A 20,135-nucleotide genomic window follows, 5' to 3' on the forward strand; every position below is an offset into this window, starting at 1 on the left:
TAATATCGACAAAAAACATAAAAGTGACTCACCGATTCCGAAAAACTAAAGATGGCATACTACTCTGTTCTGACTCGATTTTTTTAAACCTTTGTTCTTGTATCATATAACTGGTTGCCGGCAAGGCATATAACGTCATAACTTCACTTTGGATTACACTGCACTGGAATTAACACTAGATTAACTCGTTTATTTTTGGTTTTGCCACTATTACGCACATTAACTGACTTTACACTATTTTGAGGTTTTCTTAAAAATGGTGTATATAACGACATTCAGGCTTGAAAGCGTGTTCTCGACTAATACCGCAGTCAAATGCTATATAACGAAATATAAGTGCGACTAAACCTCACCCCTCCGTTTCAAGGGAACATTCGAGATTGGTACACAGGGGTAGGTTTTGTAAATTGATTAAATTGAATGTTTTTATTCTCAAAAACGAAATTCAAAGTTAAATAGTTTTAAATACGAAATTAGTATTTGTAATCAATAAAACATCATTACCTAAGTCATAAAATCTTTGGCGAATGCGGTTTGCGTCTCACATATATGCAACGTCACTATATCAATATATAGGATATTTCATAAAGCCCATTAAAGTGTGTTACTGAAACTGGCTGGCGTTCTTCACAGGGGACTTCACACACTGAATGCATCATGACAGTTTTCTGTTGCCTACATATAAAAGGAGAAGTTCCCACTGACTGAGGTACAGACACACGCACAGTCGTAACCGCTGATAGTAGAAACGTGAAATTTGGACAGATTTTTATTTTCATATTGTGAAACCACTAAGAAGGGATTTTGAAAACTTTTACTCTAAAAATACGAAATAGAGGTCCACCTCTTTGACGAAACTTTGGAAAGTTTGTGTGGAAATTTCGTTAAATCGGTACCAATTTTTATAATATTTGAAATAAAAATTTGAAAACACGTGTTACTTGGTTAATAACTAAAATTAAAATATTCATAAAGCTGAAGCGGGCGAAGCCACCCGAGTCCGCTAGCACCCAATAAAATTAGGCATTTATATGTAGACTCTTCTTCATTTTCATCGTACTAGCGAAACGACCAAGAAGAAGTAGAATCTACATACAGAGACTCTACGTACTAGGTCGTCGTATTAAAGGTTGATGGTGTGCCACATGGTCCAACGCAATTCTACGTGGTTAGCTGCCTGACCGGTGCACTCGTAGAGTGTGCAATTGAGGGAAGTCTTCACTTGGTCGGTCCATCGCATGGCGGATCTGCCGCGTGGCCTGCTCCCTTCAGCTCTCCCCTGACCTATATGGAGTTATCGGGAGAAGTCTGTTTGTTGAGAAATATGTCCGAAGTAAGTGAGCGTTCGATGAATGTGTGCTTGTATGAAGACTAAAGGAACAGTTCAGAATGATTGGAAACAGTTTAGAAATAAAAGTGAAAAAAAAATGGTGTTAAATAAAGTTTCAATTTCAACCCCTGTGATTCAACAACCCCTGGCGCATGCGCCAGCCGTGGCGCCGTGACGTCACATTCTGTTTACACCAGACTCGACAAATGTTTTGTTTCTTTTATATTTGTTACTTTTTGTAAAACAAAATAAAAATATAACATTGTTACATTTTTCAATACCAACATCATAACACATTAATGCAGGTATACAGATACCTATAGCATTACTTAGCTATGCAAGTTTTAAGTTTTTTAGAGCAAAAACAATAAATACATTTTATTTTATGTTACTTTATTAAGAAGTTAAATTCATTAATGTATTGTTTTCATTAAAGGAAAAAAGTTTCATTCGGTCCATATAAATTGTAACAGTAAAAAGGGCGTAGTTTCAGTAAGGCGCTATAGGAACAGCAATAGCGGTGTAGTTACTAGCGGCGTTAGTAACTTCTATCAATTAATTTAATTTAAGCACTGTTCGAGTTTAATTAATCTTATAGAGCGTTTATTTTCTTTTGAGTTACAATTAATAATTAAATGTCACGTTTAGCTAAGTACTATGATTTCGAAAGTTGATACTAGCCACAGATAAGCAATTTTTCATATTATAAATACACATGCAGCTACTAACATTTAAATTTTTATACTTTAGCTTATCAAAAAAGTTAGCATATCAAAAATATATATCCATCTAATATACTAATGATGCTATGAAGATATACCTTTTATAAAATACAAGCAATTATTACTTTTCGTTATATTCTTTTAACTAATTTGATTTGTTTAAGTGTGTTATTTTTAATGAACACTAAATCGAACTTACTTTTCTCGTCATACATAACGGGGATTGCAACACAAAATTTCCCAATTTTTTATCACTGTTGGAAATTCAAATGCACACATATTCGTGTTTAGGTGCATTCATTTTACAAATCTATGATAAAGGTTATGACACCGTAGGCTATATAAACCTTTTTTTGTACATATTTCGACTATAATTAAAGAATCTTTCAAAATGAAAGCCGTGTTGCTGATTTTCGTTATTGGAGCGATAGTTTTGCAGGTAATTATTGTATTTCTTATAGATTTTTACAAGTATATTCTAAGAAACCACAAAATATACTATCTAATGCACCTTAAAGGCCGGCAACGCGCCTGTAGCCTCGCTTCTCTGGTGTCTCACGGGGTCGTGGGCGACGGTGATTACCATCAGGTGACCAGAACGCTCGTTTGCCTTGTCCTTTTTCCATAAAAAAAATTATTCATTTCTTTTATTTTGAAACAAATCAATAACTACTTTTTTTTTATTTACAGACCACCTATGCTCAGTGCATACGGTCGGCTCCTGTAATGGCATCAGCTCCAGCTTTAGTCGCATCCAACGCAGTCGCGAGTTCCCTGGCGGATACTCTATCACTTCTCACCGTTAGTAGCCTTCTGTCGGAAACACTGCCACTAGGTTATCCAATACTTGGCCCTATAGCCCCAGTGGCACCGGTTACTACGGTTGCAGGAGTAGGAGGATGTGGTTACCCATACGGTTCCTATATCTTTTAGAACTAGACAATTGTGTTTTCTGAGTATTTTCAGTATATATCATGTAATTTTGCCACATTTTGTAACTATGTTTGTTTTAGTTTATATCTACATCTAAATTCTTACTAAGAACTATTCGTGAACTTGAATATGTAAAATTCACAATCACAAAGCAACCGTGCCCCGTTAGCTCCTGCAGCAATCTAAATTTAAGAACCTCAAAGCTCCTTTGGAACCAGCGTTCGAGGTGGGTGCGAAATGCTTTCACCATAAAAAGATCAGCCACCGGAAGAGTGCTCCTCTTAATGTAGAGGAAGTGCTACATTTATACTAACTGGATATTATGTAGGTAAATGAGACAATGGTCTAACTTACCTACATAATAAATTTAAATTTTCTAAATCTAGCAGTTTTGGCTGTGCTGTGCGACTAAGCAACAGAAGAGTCTAATATATATGTATATAAGTATGGTCGATGACTCGTGGAGTCCTGGCCTCCGTCGACTGTAGATGGCTGTGCAAATTTGATTTTACATTTTCTTTTATGTTTTATTATTTTCTTTTCGAATGAACAATGCGTAAAAGTTATAATATATAACTTCACTTGACTTGTGGACACCCCAAAATTTACTTACCCCTTAATTTTTTTTGCCCAAAATTTTTGTTACAACACTCAACACAATTGAAATATGAGATGTTTGATATTTTATACAGACAACAATTAATAACTGTCTTTAAAAGTTTTAACGTTTTAAAGACAACTCTATGACCGCCAAAATTAAATATTATTAATCATTCCAAGTTAGTAAGCTTTCTATTTTTTGTTGTAAGCAGTAACTGTGAAAGGTGGCTTATTTTCTTTTTTTCTCCGTTTTATCATCTTCATACTTGCACGATGACTAGATATGTTATTGTATATTTAAATTGATTTTACGTAAAATATATTGGTTTGATTCGAAGAAAATTCAATAATTTCACAGATCGATATAAATGTCAGCGGTTAACGATTTATATCAATATTTTATACCACAAAGAATTCTTCGCCTCTATTGTTCATAATCTCTATCCTTATTTCAGGTGTTTTATTAATATTTCAGTGAATCTTTCACAATTTCGTTTTATACAAGACATCATCATTGCATGACATGCCATATTTCTAAAATAATTTTAAAATCGCTTAGTCTATGAATATAAAACTGTTCCGTTACAGAATGAGTAACAGACAACGCACAGACAAAACTGCAAGCTTTATAATTATAAAGTAAAAAGTTGAAGCGGATTTCTCGAAATTTCTACGGAAACTGGAATAAATGAGATTTACGTTTTAAAGTCTACAAAAACAAAGTTGCAGGCGATGAGTAGTAATCTAGAAAAGCTCTTGAAGCTTTTTTGTTTTCAAAATGCTGTTTGATAACACAAAGTTATAATACGAACTAGTGTCTCATATGTGTTGTTTTAATTATTTGTAAATGTTTAGTATAATCTTCATATATTGAAATTGTATAACTGCCGCTGAAAACTTCCTGTAAGCATTTTTTATGTGTGTGTTTGTACAATAAAGAAAATACTTGCACATTTATTTTTACGTTTCATTTGTTGAATAGAACCAATTTAATATTATCAAGCAGTCACAACATAGAAAAAAAACATAATAGATTACAATTAATGAATCATTAATTGTAATTTATTAAGTTTTTTTCTTAGCTGGGCAGGGTAGATAGGTAAGTACAGAGTACAATTGTGTGTTTATTTGCAGATTTAATTATTTTTCTAATTCAAAATAATAAAATTTCAATAAAACAATTCTAAAAGTTCTTGACTTTGACTTTAAGCTGATCTTGTCCTGTAAAAGTATTTTATTTATTCTTCATCCTTAATTTTTAGCTTTAAGTAAAATGATGTCCAAACTATTCTGGAGCGGTCACGATTCATATATACCTAGATAGATACGAGTAAAGTTAATATAAACGTGTTAAAATGATATCTTAAAATAGCAAAATATATATAATTTTTATTGCTCGTTAACTAGACTTATTTAGTAACCTTCTGCCTATTTTATTCTAATGATAATTTAATAAAAACACATTAATGATATTATAATGAAAATAAATTACATGATTCAAAAATACAGCACTCTCTAAAAATAATTCTTATTTTTTAAATTCACCCCCTAAGAGTACAAATAAGCGGGCGAAGTTGCGCGTGTCCGCTAGTATCTTATAAATCGCTGAACGCCGGCTGCATGCACGAAGAAGCCTGACTCATTGTCACGTTCCGAGCCGAGTGAGCCCAGCCAGCGTGCCTGTGAAAAGAGCGATAGAAAAACACTATTGGCCTAAAAATTCGGCTTGTGACGCATCTTTCCATTTATTGTTACTATTAAGTATATTTAATTATAAATATCACATAATTACTTGTAATTAATCTGCATAACATAAGTAAAATATTTGAATTCGTGTCAAAATAAATGTAAATTTATTGGAAAAAATACAATTTTCTATTAACTTTTTACTTTATACAAAATAATGATAACTCACTGAGTTAATAATAATAATTAAATTCAATACATAAGTATCGTCAAATTTACAGTCAAGTATTTTTTTACATATTTTTTATATTTCAAAATGCTTTTTAGAAAAAATCAAGCATGATTATTGTCTATTCATTTATTATGTTTTATTATTATATTAAAATAAGAGGTGGGTATATCAACTTAAAAAAACCCTAAAGGTGTGTCTTCAAAAGTGTTTTAGAGTTGAGCGCATGCCAACTACGGTGGATTCGCATTACACTTGTAATTTATTGCTATTTTTTCAATTCCACGTGAGATTTTCGAAATAAATGAAGGAATTGAATGAGTGTGTCAAGACTTACTTATTTTTGATGATCATTCCCTCAAGAGAAATCGAACTCACAGCCACAGTCGTTTACAGTCGAACACTCAATGAACACTAAACAATTGCAACTCCATAGGTAAAAGCCTTTTTCAGAGACTACAGTCAAAAATAAAAATTAAATACAAAATTATTTATAATTTATTTTATAATACTAAGTATTTACATAACAATTATCACCAAATTACATAATGACTTGATTGGCATATTGAGATACCACCTCCGATAAATGATTGCCAAACGACTCTGCTACTACTGCCGTGCCAGTAGACGGCACGTTACCATCAACATTTATCATGCCGTAGACTGGGAAACAGCCACACACTTTTATAGTGCCACCTATTGGCAAATCTCCAGACATTGTTATATCACCATACTGTAGAGATGGAACAATCTCAGATATAACTGGCGTCATTGGTAAATTGTTAAGCACCTCAGTTGGCATGTTTGCGATTGGCACGAAGTTGGCACTAGTGATTGTTGCTGGTAGAGCATTGTTCAATATCTGTTCATTTACTATACCCTTATTAGGGAACATATTTGGTGTAATTTCATTTGCCAAAACGTTGCCACCTGCGAAGTTCGTATTAATAGATGGTTTATTGTTAGTCATTATGCGGTTATTCGTATATGCACTTGGTGGGTAGTTGTTAAGATTGGCTAATGAATTTGACGTGGTTGCCAGTCCTGGATTTAATGTGCCAGCTGGTCCTGTTGCTGCATTTTGCCCAGCACTGTATGGTAATGGACCATTCTGTAGTGCTGGCATAGTCCAAGCTCTCTGTGAGTAAAAAGTTATTATTAAATTACATTTTTTAAAATAATTATATTTGGGTTAAATAAAATCTAACTTATATAATACAAAGGTCAAGTGAGTCGCATTATTATAGACTTACGATTTCGAGTACCGCTACATTTATATTTAATTCGTTTTCTAAAAATATGTATCTAAGAAACTTATCAAATTATTCAAATCCTCGTAAAATAAAATTATATCTTAAAAAATAAATAAACTCACATTGAAAATAACAGCCTGTAGACAAAGTACTATAAAAAACTTCATTTTGTTCGGATTCGAGTCGAAATGATAACTTTTTTATTTTTTTTTAGTATATATAGTTTCTATATAATATTATCGATGATTTGTAAGATCAATTATCAAGTAATTGCTTAAAAGTACAAGAACTGTATCGACATAGGATATTGCAGTTACTATTTTTATTACTATCAACATACTAAGAGATATTATAATTTGTTTATTATAATTAACCGAATCCATAAAAGGGGGTTACCAGTTTGACATGTATGAATTTGATATTGTTGGAATTAAATTATATTCCCCTTATCCCCTCTCCAATAGGATAAAAAATACATAAGTACATAATGGAATGTCTTGAATTTAGATGGAAACTGTAGTGTCTCAACACTATAGTCTATTCATTTGGGCTTGAGACAAAACATAAACAAAGAAAATAAATTTTCCCAAATGTTTTTATTTTTTATTTCTATTTAATTTTTGTATCGAAGGGTTTTCCATAAATGTTTTATAGCACCTAGCTGTACTGTCTGTCTGAACGCCTCACTCCAGGCTAAAAATGATAAAAAGTAAATGATAAAGAATAAAAAAAATGCAAGTATACTTAAAAAATAGCTGTTATTAAAACTATTATATTTCGATTTGTAGCTTGGAATTGATAAACAGTTACAATTATATTATAAGGTAAAATTAAAATGGAAGCACATTTAAGAAGATCACGATCGCCATACGAACCGCTTAGCAACCGGCGCCGCACTGCGTCCGGGGCGTGCGGTGATAAATTGGTTAACGGCCACGAGGCAGTGGGAAACCAGGCCCTTCGTGGAAACTCAGATACTGGAATAACTATGAAACTCCGAACTAACCAGAAGATAGGCACATGGAATGTTCGAGGCCTTCTCGATCCCGGAAAATTGACTATCTTAGAACGAGAGATTACCAGAAATGGGATCAATATCTGTGGTCTGAGCGAAACACACTGGCAGAATAGCGGACACATATTTACTGACAGCCATGTCATTTATTTTTCTGGTAATGAGGGCACCAGTCGTAATGGAGTAGCGTTCCTCATTTCCAAACACCAAAACAACTGTGTAATTGGTTACGAACCTGTAAGTGACCGTATAATTTCTTTAAAACTCAGAGCAACTCCTGTAAACCTGAATCTCATCCAAGTTTACGCCCCTACCAGCACATCCAGTGACGAGGTCATAGAGGACTTTTACACTGCTATTGAGACTACCATCGCCAAAATCCCCAATAGAGAATGACTTTTAATTTTAGGTGATTTCAACGCTAAGATTGGAGCTAAATCTGGCCATCTTAGTGACTGTGTGGGTAACTTTGGGTAAGGAAAACGTAATGAACGAGGCGAACGGTTAATCCAATTCGCCTCAGAAAATAACTTCACGATTGCAAATAGTTGTTTCCAACACCATCACCGAAGATTATACACATGGACCTCTCCTGATGGAAAGCACCGTAATCAGATTGATTATATTCTCATACGGAGGCGATGGAGAACATCTGTTCAAAATACCCACACTTTACCAGGAGCGGACTGTGGATCAGATCACCAACTGTTGATGTCTAAACTGCGGGTAAAGTTAAGAGCCGCCAGAATCAAAAAAGCACAGAAGCGACTAGAAGTTCTAGATACCCCAAAGTTCCTGAAATCTGTTGAAAACAACTGGGACAAATGGACTACCGCAGAACATCGCGAAGAAACCATTAACACACTTTGGGATCAAGCCAAACAGCTTATCTCATACGCTGTTGAAGACTCAAATCCACCAGTGACGAAGCACAAAAGGCAACATTGGATGACAGATGTTACTCTGTCACTAATAGATGTAAGGCGCGAGAAGAAAGCCACAGGTTGCGACGTAAAGGACTTGAATCGACTATCATCTCAAATTCAAGCGCAGTGTAGACGAGATCATAACACCTATCTCAATAGCATATGCAATAAAATTGAAAGTCACGCCGTAAAATATGAATCCAAAGATTTATATCGCAAGATTCGTTTCATCGCCAAATCATTGTCCCCTAAATCTTGGGCTATTGAAGACAATGATGGCAAAATAGTTACTGAACTCGATAAGATCTCAGAGTTATGGAAAACCTATTGTCAATCTCTATTTCAGGACCTACAATCGCGCAATTTTTCACCAACAGAACCTCATAAAGGAGAATTAGAGCCGGATATACTCTTGTCTGAAGTAAAGGCTGCCATCAAACATCTCAAGGATAAAAAGGCTGCAGGAAGAGATGGAATACCTATCGAAACTATCAAAGCATTAGGTGAATATGGTACTCGAATTTTTCATACAATTTGTAATAAGATATGGCCAACCGAATGGACTCACACAGTTCTTACTCCTTTACATAAAAAGGGTTCTACAAAAAAATGTGGCAATTACCGTCTTATTGCACTTAGATCACACGCAAGCAAAATATTGCTACATATCCTGAATGAGCGTTTGAAGTCCTACTTGTCAAGGGAAATTGCGCCAGAGCAAGCTGGATTTGTGAAAGGTAAAGGTACGAGGGAACAAATTCTGATCGTACGCCAAGTTGTAGAGAAAGCGCGGGAATTCAACAAACCCGTTTACATCTGCTTTGTAGATTTTTCCAAAGCGTTCGATTCTGTGAAATGGCCAGTTTTATGGAACACTTTACTGCAAATGGGTACACCAAAGCATTTAGTACACCTTCTTAGACAGTTATACGAAGGAGGAACTGCCTCAGTGAGAACGGACGGCATACTATCGAGCAACTTCCATCCAAGCGTGGGTGTCCGTCAAGGGTGCATAATATCACCGCTCCTCTTTAACGCTTACACTGAGCTCATAATGCGTATCATCCTTGAGAACTGGACAGATGGTATAGCGGTTGGTGGCTACAATATTGCAAACTTGCGTTACGCCGACGACACAACCTTATTCGCCTCCAGTATTCAGCATATGGAAGAACTGCTTCAAAAGATGGAATATGTCAGCCTTCAGTTTGGATTAAAGGTCAATCGCAGTAAAACAAAGATGATGATTGTGGATCGCGCTAACAATAATTCGCCGGAAGAGACTCATATTGCGAATTGTGAAGTTGTCCAGTCCTACATATACCTTGGGACTTTAATCACAAGCAAAGGCGGATGCATGGAGGAAATAAAACGACGCATGGCTATGTTCCAATGTGTCCATACTCCAAGAACTTGGCACTTTCGGTCACATCTCCAGAAAAGGAAACGACTCCATAGAGCGGCTCGTGGTGCAAGGCAGAGTAAATGGTACCAGACCAAGAGGTAGATCACCCATGCGATGGACTGACCAAGTAAAATCAGCTGTGGGCGGTAAATTGCATGAGTGCACTAGAATGGCGACCAACAGAAGGAAATGGCGTGAAACTGCGGCAAGAATAACAAAAGCCAAAATCGTGACTACTTGATGGCCACGACCGCTCTGTCAAGAGCGTAACGACTGAGAAGAAGAAAATTAAAAAAATATATTTTTTACTATAAAGTAAAATTTATATCTAGTATTACTGAAATGTATTCAAAGTTTGAGAATACATTTGAATTCTCATATAACCATTGATAAATACCGCCATTAATTTACTTTCTCATATATCGCCTACGTACAGAGAGTGATCAGTTACAATTTTGTTATATGTATAGATATATTAATAAATAATACACAATAACGTTGTCATACATGCTGTAGGCACTTGCAAAACTCTTTACACCGTAATCGATATTTATTAAAAATTTAATCATAATTACTATTATGTCATATATTTATGTAACAAACAGGCCTTTTTAGTATAAAACGACAAATATTTAGGTTTTATTCATTAATTTTATTTTGTTTTGTTGTTTTTATACGCAGCTATAAGAATTAACATGACTACCAAAACTGTTCTTGTCCTTGTCGCCATTTTTGTTGAGGTATTATTTTAAATTATTTTTTATAGCTTCTCACTTGGTCTCGTAATGTCTCGAAAAAAGGGTGCTTTTGAGACATAGAAGACATTTGAGACTTGTCATTGTCTTGTCTTGGTACCAGAGCGAGAAGATGAAAATAATTCATTTCCCCGAGTGATGTAACCCAGGTAGAGGTATTAATTATGTATCGAGGTATTAAATTGTTTTTATTCTCTCGCTCTGACAAGAAAAATCAAATGTTGACGGCGGAAATCAAAATAATATTTTATGAAAAAAAAAAATTCCATTACAGATGCTCACAGCCCAAAGTATTAGCATGTTCACAGCTGGTTTATACGGCAATAGGGTAAACCCTGCAATCGACGCCTACAATTTATATGCGCCAATGCCAAACATGGCATATAACTATGCACCTACGAATGCCATGGCGTATGACGCTCAGGGTCTGTCTTTAAGCGCACTCTCCGCTTCTAATACAGGAACATTCGCCGTGACCAGTTCATCTCCAATGTCTCCTAATGGAGTATTCCTGAGATCAGAGAATTTGGTTATAGAAGGTCCTTTGGCTGTCAATGGCCAATTGCCATTTTTGGGTACTATTGCTCTGGAGGGCGCTTTGCCGGCACTTGGCAATGGAGCTGTTATGTACGGATGTGGAAATGGCAACGTTGGTATTCTGAACGAGGAATACCCTTCTGTTGCCCCTGTGGGCTGTCCCATGCGTAATCCAACTCCTGCAATGGCTGCACCTTTCGGTTATCCTGCTCTTGCTGGGTTAAGTCGCATTCTTTAATGTAAATATTTTGTAATTAATTAATATTAATTAGTAAATATTGATTGTTTTTATGCATTGTAATTTGTATTGATTTTATTTGATTAATAAAGTTGTTTTTTTGAATAATTTCCGTCTTATTTTCTGCTGTTTTATATTGTGTCAACCTACGAACTATACGAAGTATTTAAATATTGGATTGTAGTATGAGTATTTTACTTTAAATTCGTTTTTGACATACTCCGTTTAGTGATCAGAACCTGACCATGAATGAATTGGTAGTTTTTTTTTGACTAATAATAGAAATTGATAAGCATGGTAAATCGAACGGAGAAAAGGGACATATCAATTTCGAAAGACTCTAAGGTTACAACTTTATAAATAAAAAAGAATATATAATATAAATAGTATAATTTATAAATAATAAAAATAGTTAAAAACTCTTTTCTATTACAGACAATGTTAAGTTCAACTTAAACTTTATTGAAAAATATCTAATTAATTTATACAAATAGAGAAATTTATTGGAAATCTCAAAAAGAAAGGACTCTTTTTGAGCTTCCCAATATCATTACTATATATTGTCTAATTTCACCCCTTTATTTTTGGTTCACAAAAAAGGATTTGAAAAAATAAATATAAACTTAGTACATAGTCTAGTAGCTCGAAGATTACTGTGACGGACAGATAAACACGCGAGTGATCCTTTAAGAATTATATTCTTTGTTTTTTTATATGGCAATCTTAAAATTATAATCTTCATATTTTATCTGTGTGGACTAACAAAATAAATTTAAGTCTAAACGGCAAAGATGCCTTTTAAAACAAAAATAAATACGTTGACACAATTTTCTGTACAGCGTCGGCGAGGAGACATCTCACCTGCCACGCTTTGTGTTCTAAAGGTGTCAAGTCCTATAGATATGGGTTACTTAGTACATTGTTTAACATTCAGCTCAGTTCTTTAGCCATGGCTTTCGAGAGTTACTTTCATCATGTGTGTCAAGACTTTTTCACTTGTTATTTTTTAGATACACGCTCTATCCCGCATTTGGCAGGGTAGATAGAGTAACTGTACTAAAACGTTTAGTTCCTCACGCATCGTGTTATTTTTTGATATATTATTTTTCGTTTGTAATTTTAAGGTTGTAATTGTAATTTTATTCGTATTTTATTGGTATGGTTGTGGTTTTCAATTCTGGGACCTGCAGTGGAGCAGTTGTCAAGCGTCTGACTGAATAAAAGAAATTAAAAAATATCCTGCAAATTTTTAAATTTGATTTAAAATTGATACATACACTGCACTGTAGAAATAAAGTTTATAAATATTTTTTGAGGGCTGCTTAATATGGCACCCCGTAAAATGAAACCTATTAAGAATTATGGAGATAACCTTGTCATCACATATTAATTTACTCTTTTTACCCCCACAGCTGTTTTACTCTAAGCGACAAAAAAAAGTGCTACTACTTTGAAGGAAAATGAATATAGATATGATGAACATTACAACACTAGTTAATATTTCAATACTTTTTCATCTATGAAGTTACAAAAGACATTAATTAAACTTATAGCTTCGCAATCAAAATGAAGAAGAAACAAGAAATAGGCCAATTTATCAAGAATCAACAATTTTATTTCAATAAATAATAAAAACTTAATATAAAGGTCCCATGAAACCGTTATTTGGAACTAATCCAGCAGGGTATCCAGGGGCACCAGGGTATCCAGGGGCACCAGGGTATCCAGGGGCATTAGGGTAAGCAGAAGCCATACTTGGGCATGGAGCAGCAATTGACTCAACACCTTCACTTACAATACCAACGTTCCCATTTCCACAACCATAAGCTACTGCTCCGGTACCACCAGCTGCTAACGGACCTTCTAAAGCCACCACGCCTAAGAACGGTATCTGCCCACTAACAGCAAGGGGACCTTCAATTGCCATACTATCAGTTTGGACCGTCACTCCACTTGGTTCAATGTTGGACGAACTCTTGATTCTAAGACCGCCTCCACGAGATGCAGCTAAGTCGGCTAAAGTTAAGCCATAGTTAAGACCAGTTCCACCATAGGCGGCTATATCTGGCGCGTATGCCATTCCAGGATATGCCATAGCTGGGTATGGAGCCGCAGCAGCATCAGCAGCGATATTTGCAGCAATCATTTCATTAGTGTATGGAGCTGTATTGTATGCACTTCTGATGCATTGACCAGTGATCATCTAAAATTATAAAAACAGAATTTTTGTATTCAATATTTTTTTGTTTTATTTGAGTATTTTACCATTTATATGAAAGTCGAGAATTTTTTTTTTTTAATTTTCTAAATAACTAACCTTTTTCGAGGAAATTAAATATTTAATGGTTTCATTTCCTCGAAAAGAAATCGCGGAAAGTGTGAAACGGAAGTGTCTTAGTGGGAACGGAGTCTCTTAACCCAAGATTCCCAGGTTTCGTTCGTTTCGTCCGAAATTTTTAATGTCCCCGCGACCATTACTTTTTTTTTTTTTAAAATCGAAATATGGCGTTTCGAGCGTGCCAGTTGAGCACAATTCATTTCGCCAATGTCACGTTGTATGGAAAACACACGAAGGAAATTGACCGGTAATAAAAAAGATAAATATACACAATTATAGAATACATGTAAAAAAAAGAGATCCTGTGTTAGTACAGCCTTCACCTAAAACAAAACAAACACAAATTTACAATATATACACAACACATTAGATTAGTAATAAATAATATTTTACATGGGGGTTAATTTAAAGTTTTATTTTGTTAAGTTTAATATATTTACATAAAAAATTACATAAAGGACTAAACACAAACATTAACAAACACTGAACATTTAAAGGACGAGGGACTTTATGAGGGAGGACATCATATAAGGGACGAGTTAACTTAGGACAAGAGAAAAGGATGTGGGAAGGGAAGCCGTCGTCCAGGCCACATTCACACAGAGAGTGGTCCCTGACCCTGATCTTAGCTAGATGTACAGGAGTAGAAGCATGCCCAAGACGTAAGCGACAGATTGTTGTAATAATCCTCCGTTCAATAAACCTTTGAGAATAAAACCAAGGTCGCCTAGGAATATCAGGTTGAATAAGGGCGTAATACTTACCTTTATGGGATTTTGACTCACTCCAGGAATTATTCCAGGACTTATGCAGATGAATATCCGCAAGGGACATCAGATCTTGGGCGGAATTGGAGAAATGGTCTAATGTGCCACACTGAATAGCTGATTTAGCGCAGGAGTCTGCAGATTCATTCCCACTGATTCCAGAATGTCCTGGAATCCACACCAAAGTAACATCCAAACCCTTTAGATGACAAGAGTACAATTCTTTACGAATCCTTAAAACAATTGAAGATCTCAATCTACTATAAAATGGGCTTCCCTTTAAGGCCATTAAGCAGCTTAGTGAGTCAGTAAAAATAACCGTCTGTTTAAAATTGTGGGAATGTGTAAACAGGACTGCTTCTAACAAAGCAACAGCCTCGCCTGTGAACACAGATGATTCGGGAGGGCATTTAAATTGTAATATAATTTTGAATTTTGGTATCCAGCAAGCTGCACCAACACAGCTTTCTTTTGAAAGCTTTGATGCATCTGTAAAGATGAGGATGTGATTTGAAAAATTTTCATTTACTATGGATTGAAATTTTGTGTTGGTGCCAGGATCTCCCTTGGTTAGGCCAAGATTTGTGACGATACAAGGAGAATGAACTAGGGCGTTATACGGTGTAAGGAATAGTGGATTAGAAGGAAAACAAGTCAAAGGATTAGGAAGAGAGGTAAGTCTAAGGAAGCTATCAAGCAGGTATGGTAAAGGTTTGCCTTGAGGAATGAGATCAGCTAGCTTAGATAGCTTAGACCGTAGAGGATGGGAAGACAGCTGCAACATTTTACTCACAAATCGATCGGAAAGGAATTGTCGGCGGATAGGAAGTGGAGGATCTACACACTCCACCTGCAATGCATTGGTAGGAGTAGACTTCATCGCACCTAGGATAATCCGAAGACATTTATATTGTATTCGGTTTAATTTTTCAGTAGGTAATTTATTAAAGGGGTCTAACACAAATAATCCATAGTCAATATGACTGCGAATTATAGCATTGTACAGCAGTTTTTGAGTATAAGGGTGTGCGCCCCACCACACACCAGACACAGCTCTCAAAGCATTAATGCCTTTTTCACATTTCCTGCTGAGATATTCAGCATGAGCAACTCCGTTCAATCGCTTATCAAGTATTATGCCTAAAAATTTGACGTTTTCTGTTAGATGAATGGGAATATTATCACACAAAATTTGAAAATTTGGAATTACTCTCTTTTTTGTAAACACGACCGCTTGACATTTAGCTACCGACAATGCCAGGCCATGCTCAGAGAGCCACTGGTTAAGATAGTGCAAGGCAGTATTTAAGCGAAAAGTTATGTCCTCCATAGAATTTGAGCTGTAATAGAGGACGATGTCATCAGCATACTGAAGGATGTTACAGAAATTATTAACAGATAATTCAAGGTCATGTGTGTATATGTTATACAACAGCGGACTAAGAGCTGAACCTTGAGGAAGACCTTTCCAGACAAGTCTGGAAGGTATAGTAAGAAGCGGATGTCTTACAGATACCGATCTCCCGGTCAGCAGATTACATATGTAATGGGACATCCTCGGCGGAATACTCAGCTGACGCAATTTCTGCCTGAGCACCGGAAGAAGAACATTATCATATGCAGATGCGACATCTAAAAAGACACCAACCAAATACTCTCCTTTGGCAAAGGCTCGTCGAATATCTGTAGTAAGAATACTGAGACTATCAATAGTACTTAGCCCCTTTCTAAAGCCAAACTGAGAGGGCGCTAAGATATTCCTACTTTCCACTATCCATTCCAGTCGATTTTTCAAAAGCCGTTCAACAATCTTAGATATAGTAGATGCCAGGGCAATGGGTCTATAGGAATTAAAATCTGAAGGACATTTTCCAGGTTTGAGGATAGGGATAACAATTTGGGACTTCCATGAGTTGGGTATATTGCCTGATTGAAATATTTTATTTATCATGTTTAGAAAATGGTGTTTAGATTTATCATTTAATCTTGTAATAAAGGAGTAAGAAATACCATCCTCACCTGGACTGGTATCCTTTAAATCCGTTAAGACGTTTTTAAGTTCTTCAAAGGAAAAAGGAAGATCCATTTCCTCCGAAGATTCAACCGGCGTGGATATAAATAAATCTTGGGATGGGACAAAAGGAGGAGCCAATTTGTTTGCAAAATCGTTGAGCCAAACAGAAGGATTATTGGAATTGGGACTGCTGACATTGTTAAGAGATCGGCGAAATCTCTTAACATTTGTCCAAACAAGGGAAGGAGAGGAACGAGGACTAAGGGATTCACACAAACTTATCCAACCACGTTTTTTCTTTTTCCAAATGCAATTTCTAAACTTCGCATCCTTGCGTCTGTAGTCGATAAAATTTTCCATAGTCATACAGGCTGCGTATGACTCCTCGGCAAATGTTCGCCGAAGGACAGAATCAGAGCATTCCTGATCCCACCAGGGATTGAAATGCATCCAATTCTGAATGGAGCGGTATTTGGGGATATGTAGGTCAGCAGCAGACATAATAGCAGAGACAAACCCTTCATAGTAAACAAAGATACTCTCATAATTACCAGACTCAGAAAGATTGCACAACATGCAATCCACAGAGTCGGCGTACTCGTTCCAGTTGGCCTTTTTTAAATTAAATCTATGGGGAAGGGAAGGACTAGGAGTGGAAGGAAGTCTATTATTTAAGGACAGCAAAATCGGGAAATGATCACTACCATGGGTAGATGGAAGTACAGACCATGATAGTTGGGAAGCAAGAGAAGGAGAAGATAAGGAAAGATCAATAGCAGACCTAGGGTTCTGATTTGGATTAACCCTACGAGTCGGTGATCCATCATTGAGAATGCAGAGATCCACATCATCAATCATGTCCAGCAACGAAGGCGAAAATCCATCACAGTAGTAACACCCCCACAAAGTGTGATGGGTGTTAAAATCACCCAGGACCACCACAGGGCTGGGAAGCGAAGAGATAATAGACTTAAGCTCTAGAAAGATGGAAGGGGAAGGATGAGGGATGTAAACAGAAAGGAAGGAAATACCAAGGGTCCTCACAGCAACAGCATTCAACTGTTGACTATGAGAAGGGAGAGGAATACGGGAATATGGAGAAGAGTGCTGGATGAGGATAGCACTACCTCCATACCCGTCATTTCTGTCCTCCCTTAAACAGGCGAAACCTGGCACCCTGAATCGGGAGTCAGGCACCAGCCATGTTTCTGAGAGGGCAATAATGACAGGATTATGCAGAGAAATAATAGAAAGTAGTTCATGCTTTTTAGCACGAATACTTTTACTATTCCACTGCAGGAAGAATAGTGGAGCCATTGTTGAGGATTTTAAAGATTTTGAGTAGGTTTTGGGCAACGTAGGACGGTAAAGGAAGTTCATCAGCAGTTGAGATTATGCTCACAAGAGTGTCAGTCAAAGCAATTAACAGATCCTTTGTAGATTCTGCTGGACTGTCAGAACCTTGATTTAGTGCACAACCATTAGGAAGGGACGAGGAACAATTGCTAATAATGGACTGGTGAGCTTGTCTATTGTATCCCTTTGCCATAGGAGCGTGGGGACGGGGAGCTTGGAAAACTGTTTTACAATAGGATTTAGAGGAAGTAGCAGGTCTGCTTTGTTGGGGTTGGGGGTTTGTGAAAACAGGAGGTGAGAACATTTCCTTAGCAACATCTGCATAGGAACGTTGGACAGATGGGAACCGAGAGGATGCTTCCATATAGGAAATACACTCTTGCGACATAACCATCTTAATGTTCTGTTGTCTTACAAACTCAGGGCACCCTTTATCAGTTGCAAAATGTTTAGCTGTGCAATGGATGCAGGTTGAATTTTCCTGCCGGATGTCACATGCATCACCAGTATGAGACTGGGAACACCTATAACACCTTGGCTTTGATCTACACTGTGACTTAACATGACCAAAACGACAGCAATTAAGGCACTGGATTGTAGGATATTTATAAAGTTCAATATTAAGGACAGATTTATAGGAGAACACTCTTTCAGGCAATTGTTGGCCACGTATAGTAATTACAACAGTTTGAGTTGGAACCCATGTAACTACACCCTCACTTACATTCTTGCGGTTCATTCGTCTTGCTTTTATAACTTCTCCGCATGCACTAGGGAATATCAGTGAGCCAACAAACTCTTCCAAAGACCATTCAACGGGAATTCCTTTTACAATTCCCATCCTTGTAATATTAAATGTCGGGATTACACAAACATATTTACATAGACTAAGAACAGGGTTATTCAAAAATCTATTTGCTGCATCAGCAGATGTAAATTGGACACTGATTTTATTGCGACCCACATTTTTAACTCCATCATTAACTATATCAGTGATTTTATTAGTATGGAGAAATTGACCAAATTTAATGGCTCTTATAGAGGTCCCTGCAGATGGATCAGGAGATTCCCTTGACACATACACAATAAAGGGACCTTTATCAGTACTAATATAGGATTTTGGGGCATCGGATAAGGCAGGGTGGGTCCATACATTCTGGATGGAAGGAGTGGCGGTGGATGGGTCTATAATAGTTTTTTTAATAATATCCTGGCTTGAGGATGTTTCCTCAACTTGCCTCTTTCTATTAAACACTTGAGCTGTAGAATTTACATTACCCCCCCCAGGATCAGGGGGGTCAGGCGGAGGATCAGGGTCCATCTTAAAATAAAATAACCTAACTATTAACTAACACTAATCTAAACTATAAAACAGCACAACTACTCACTATTACCAATTACCTTATTAGTATGGATCTATTTACATTATTATATAATGTTTCCACTAAGTAAATAAAGAGTTTCAACACTAAAAAAGATATATTTTCACTAACACGTGTGTCAACCAAAACAAACGTCAGCGATTACTTTTAGTCCGAAAATGACAAATGTGTCATGTGTCAAACAAAATTAAATAAATACGTTATTCTACCCACCTGAATTAACATCACTGATAGCAAAGCAACAGATTTGTAATACATTTTATTAATATGGTGTTTTTTGGCTTTTCTATGAAGTAATTATACGTAACTGAATACAAACATATCTAAAACAATACCTTATATACTTATTTAGTTACTTAACAATTATGTATGGAAATTAATAATTACATAAACAAAACTATTTCAATTCTTATCATTTAAATTTTCGTTTAATGTTGTAAAAATGTTTGACACAATTGTTTATTATAACTCCGAAATAATAATAGCATTTATTAATATTCTTTCTGTCGTCTTCCTTACTGAGTTACTCAAGATCAAGACTTCAACAAGAAGGTAATACAATTATAATAATTATCATCTATTAAGTACTAGCTTCCGAGAGGCTGTCGTGGTGCAGAGGTACAAGGATGTGACTATACTCGTAGTTGTG

At 36.0% G+C, this 20,135-nt stretch overlaps 4 protein-coding genes across 4 annotated transcripts; 2 read left to right on the plus strand and 2 right to left on the minus strand.

Annotated features, from left to right (window-relative positions):
- The first annotated feature begins 2,338 nt into the window (after positions 1–2,338).
- Positions 2,339–4,542, plus strand: LOC146537222 (uncharacterized). Its single transcript, XM_085188585.1, has 2 exons — positions 2,339–2,491; positions 2,743–4,542. The coding sequence occupies exons 1-2, from the start codon at positions 2,444–2,446 to the stop codon at positions 2,983–2,985; spliced, it is 291 nt and encodes a 96-aa protein (XP_085044711.1). The 5' UTR covers positions 2,339–2,443; the 3' UTR covers positions 2,986–4,542.
- Positions 4,543–5,980: 1,438 nt separating this feature from the next.
- LOC146537223 (uncharacterized) lies at positions 5,981–7,014 on the minus strand. Its single transcript, XM_085188573.1, has 2 exons — positions 6,876–7,014; positions 5,981–6,638 (listed from the first exon to the last, which is right to left on the minus strand). Exons 1-2 carry the CDS (start codon positions 6,918–6,920, stop codon positions 6,042–6,044), a joined length of 642 nt encoding a protein of 213 aa, XP_085044699.1. The 5' UTR covers positions 6,921–7,014; the 3' UTR covers positions 5,981–6,041.
- A 3,668-nt stretch (positions 7,015–10,682) lies between these two features.
- On the plus strand, positions 10,683–11,737 carry LOC146537224 (chorion class CB protein M5H4-like). The gene is made up of 2 exons (XM_085188577.1): positions 10,683–10,839; positions 11,129–11,737. Exons 1-2 carry the CDS (start codon positions 10,795–10,797, stop codon positions 11,627–11,629), a joined length of 546 nt encoding a protein of 181 aa, XP_085044703.1. The 5' UTR covers positions 10,683–10,794; the 3' UTR covers positions 11,630–11,737.
- A 1,485-nt stretch (positions 11,738–13,222) lies between these two features.
- LOC146537225 (uncharacterized) lies at positions 13,223–19,780 on the minus strand. Its single transcript, XM_085188591.1, has 2 exons — positions 19,700–19,780; positions 13,223–13,832 (listed from the first exon to the last, which is right to left on the minus strand). Exons 1-2 carry the CDS (start codon positions 19,742–19,744, stop codon positions 13,266–13,268), a joined length of 612 nt encoding a protein of 203 aa, XP_085044717.1. The 5' UTR covers positions 19,745–19,780; the 3' UTR covers positions 13,223–13,265.
- Between the last annotated feature and the right edge of the window lie 355 nt (positions 19,781–20,135).

This window comes from Heliconius melpomene, chromosome 7 (genome assembly GCF_056956725.1).
Source record: "Heliconius melpomene rosina isolate 202511_hmr_F chromosome 7, ASM5695672v1, whole genome shotgun sequence".
NCBI lineage: Eukaryota > Metazoa > Arthropoda > Insecta > Lepidoptera > Nymphalidae > Heliconius > Heliconius melpomene.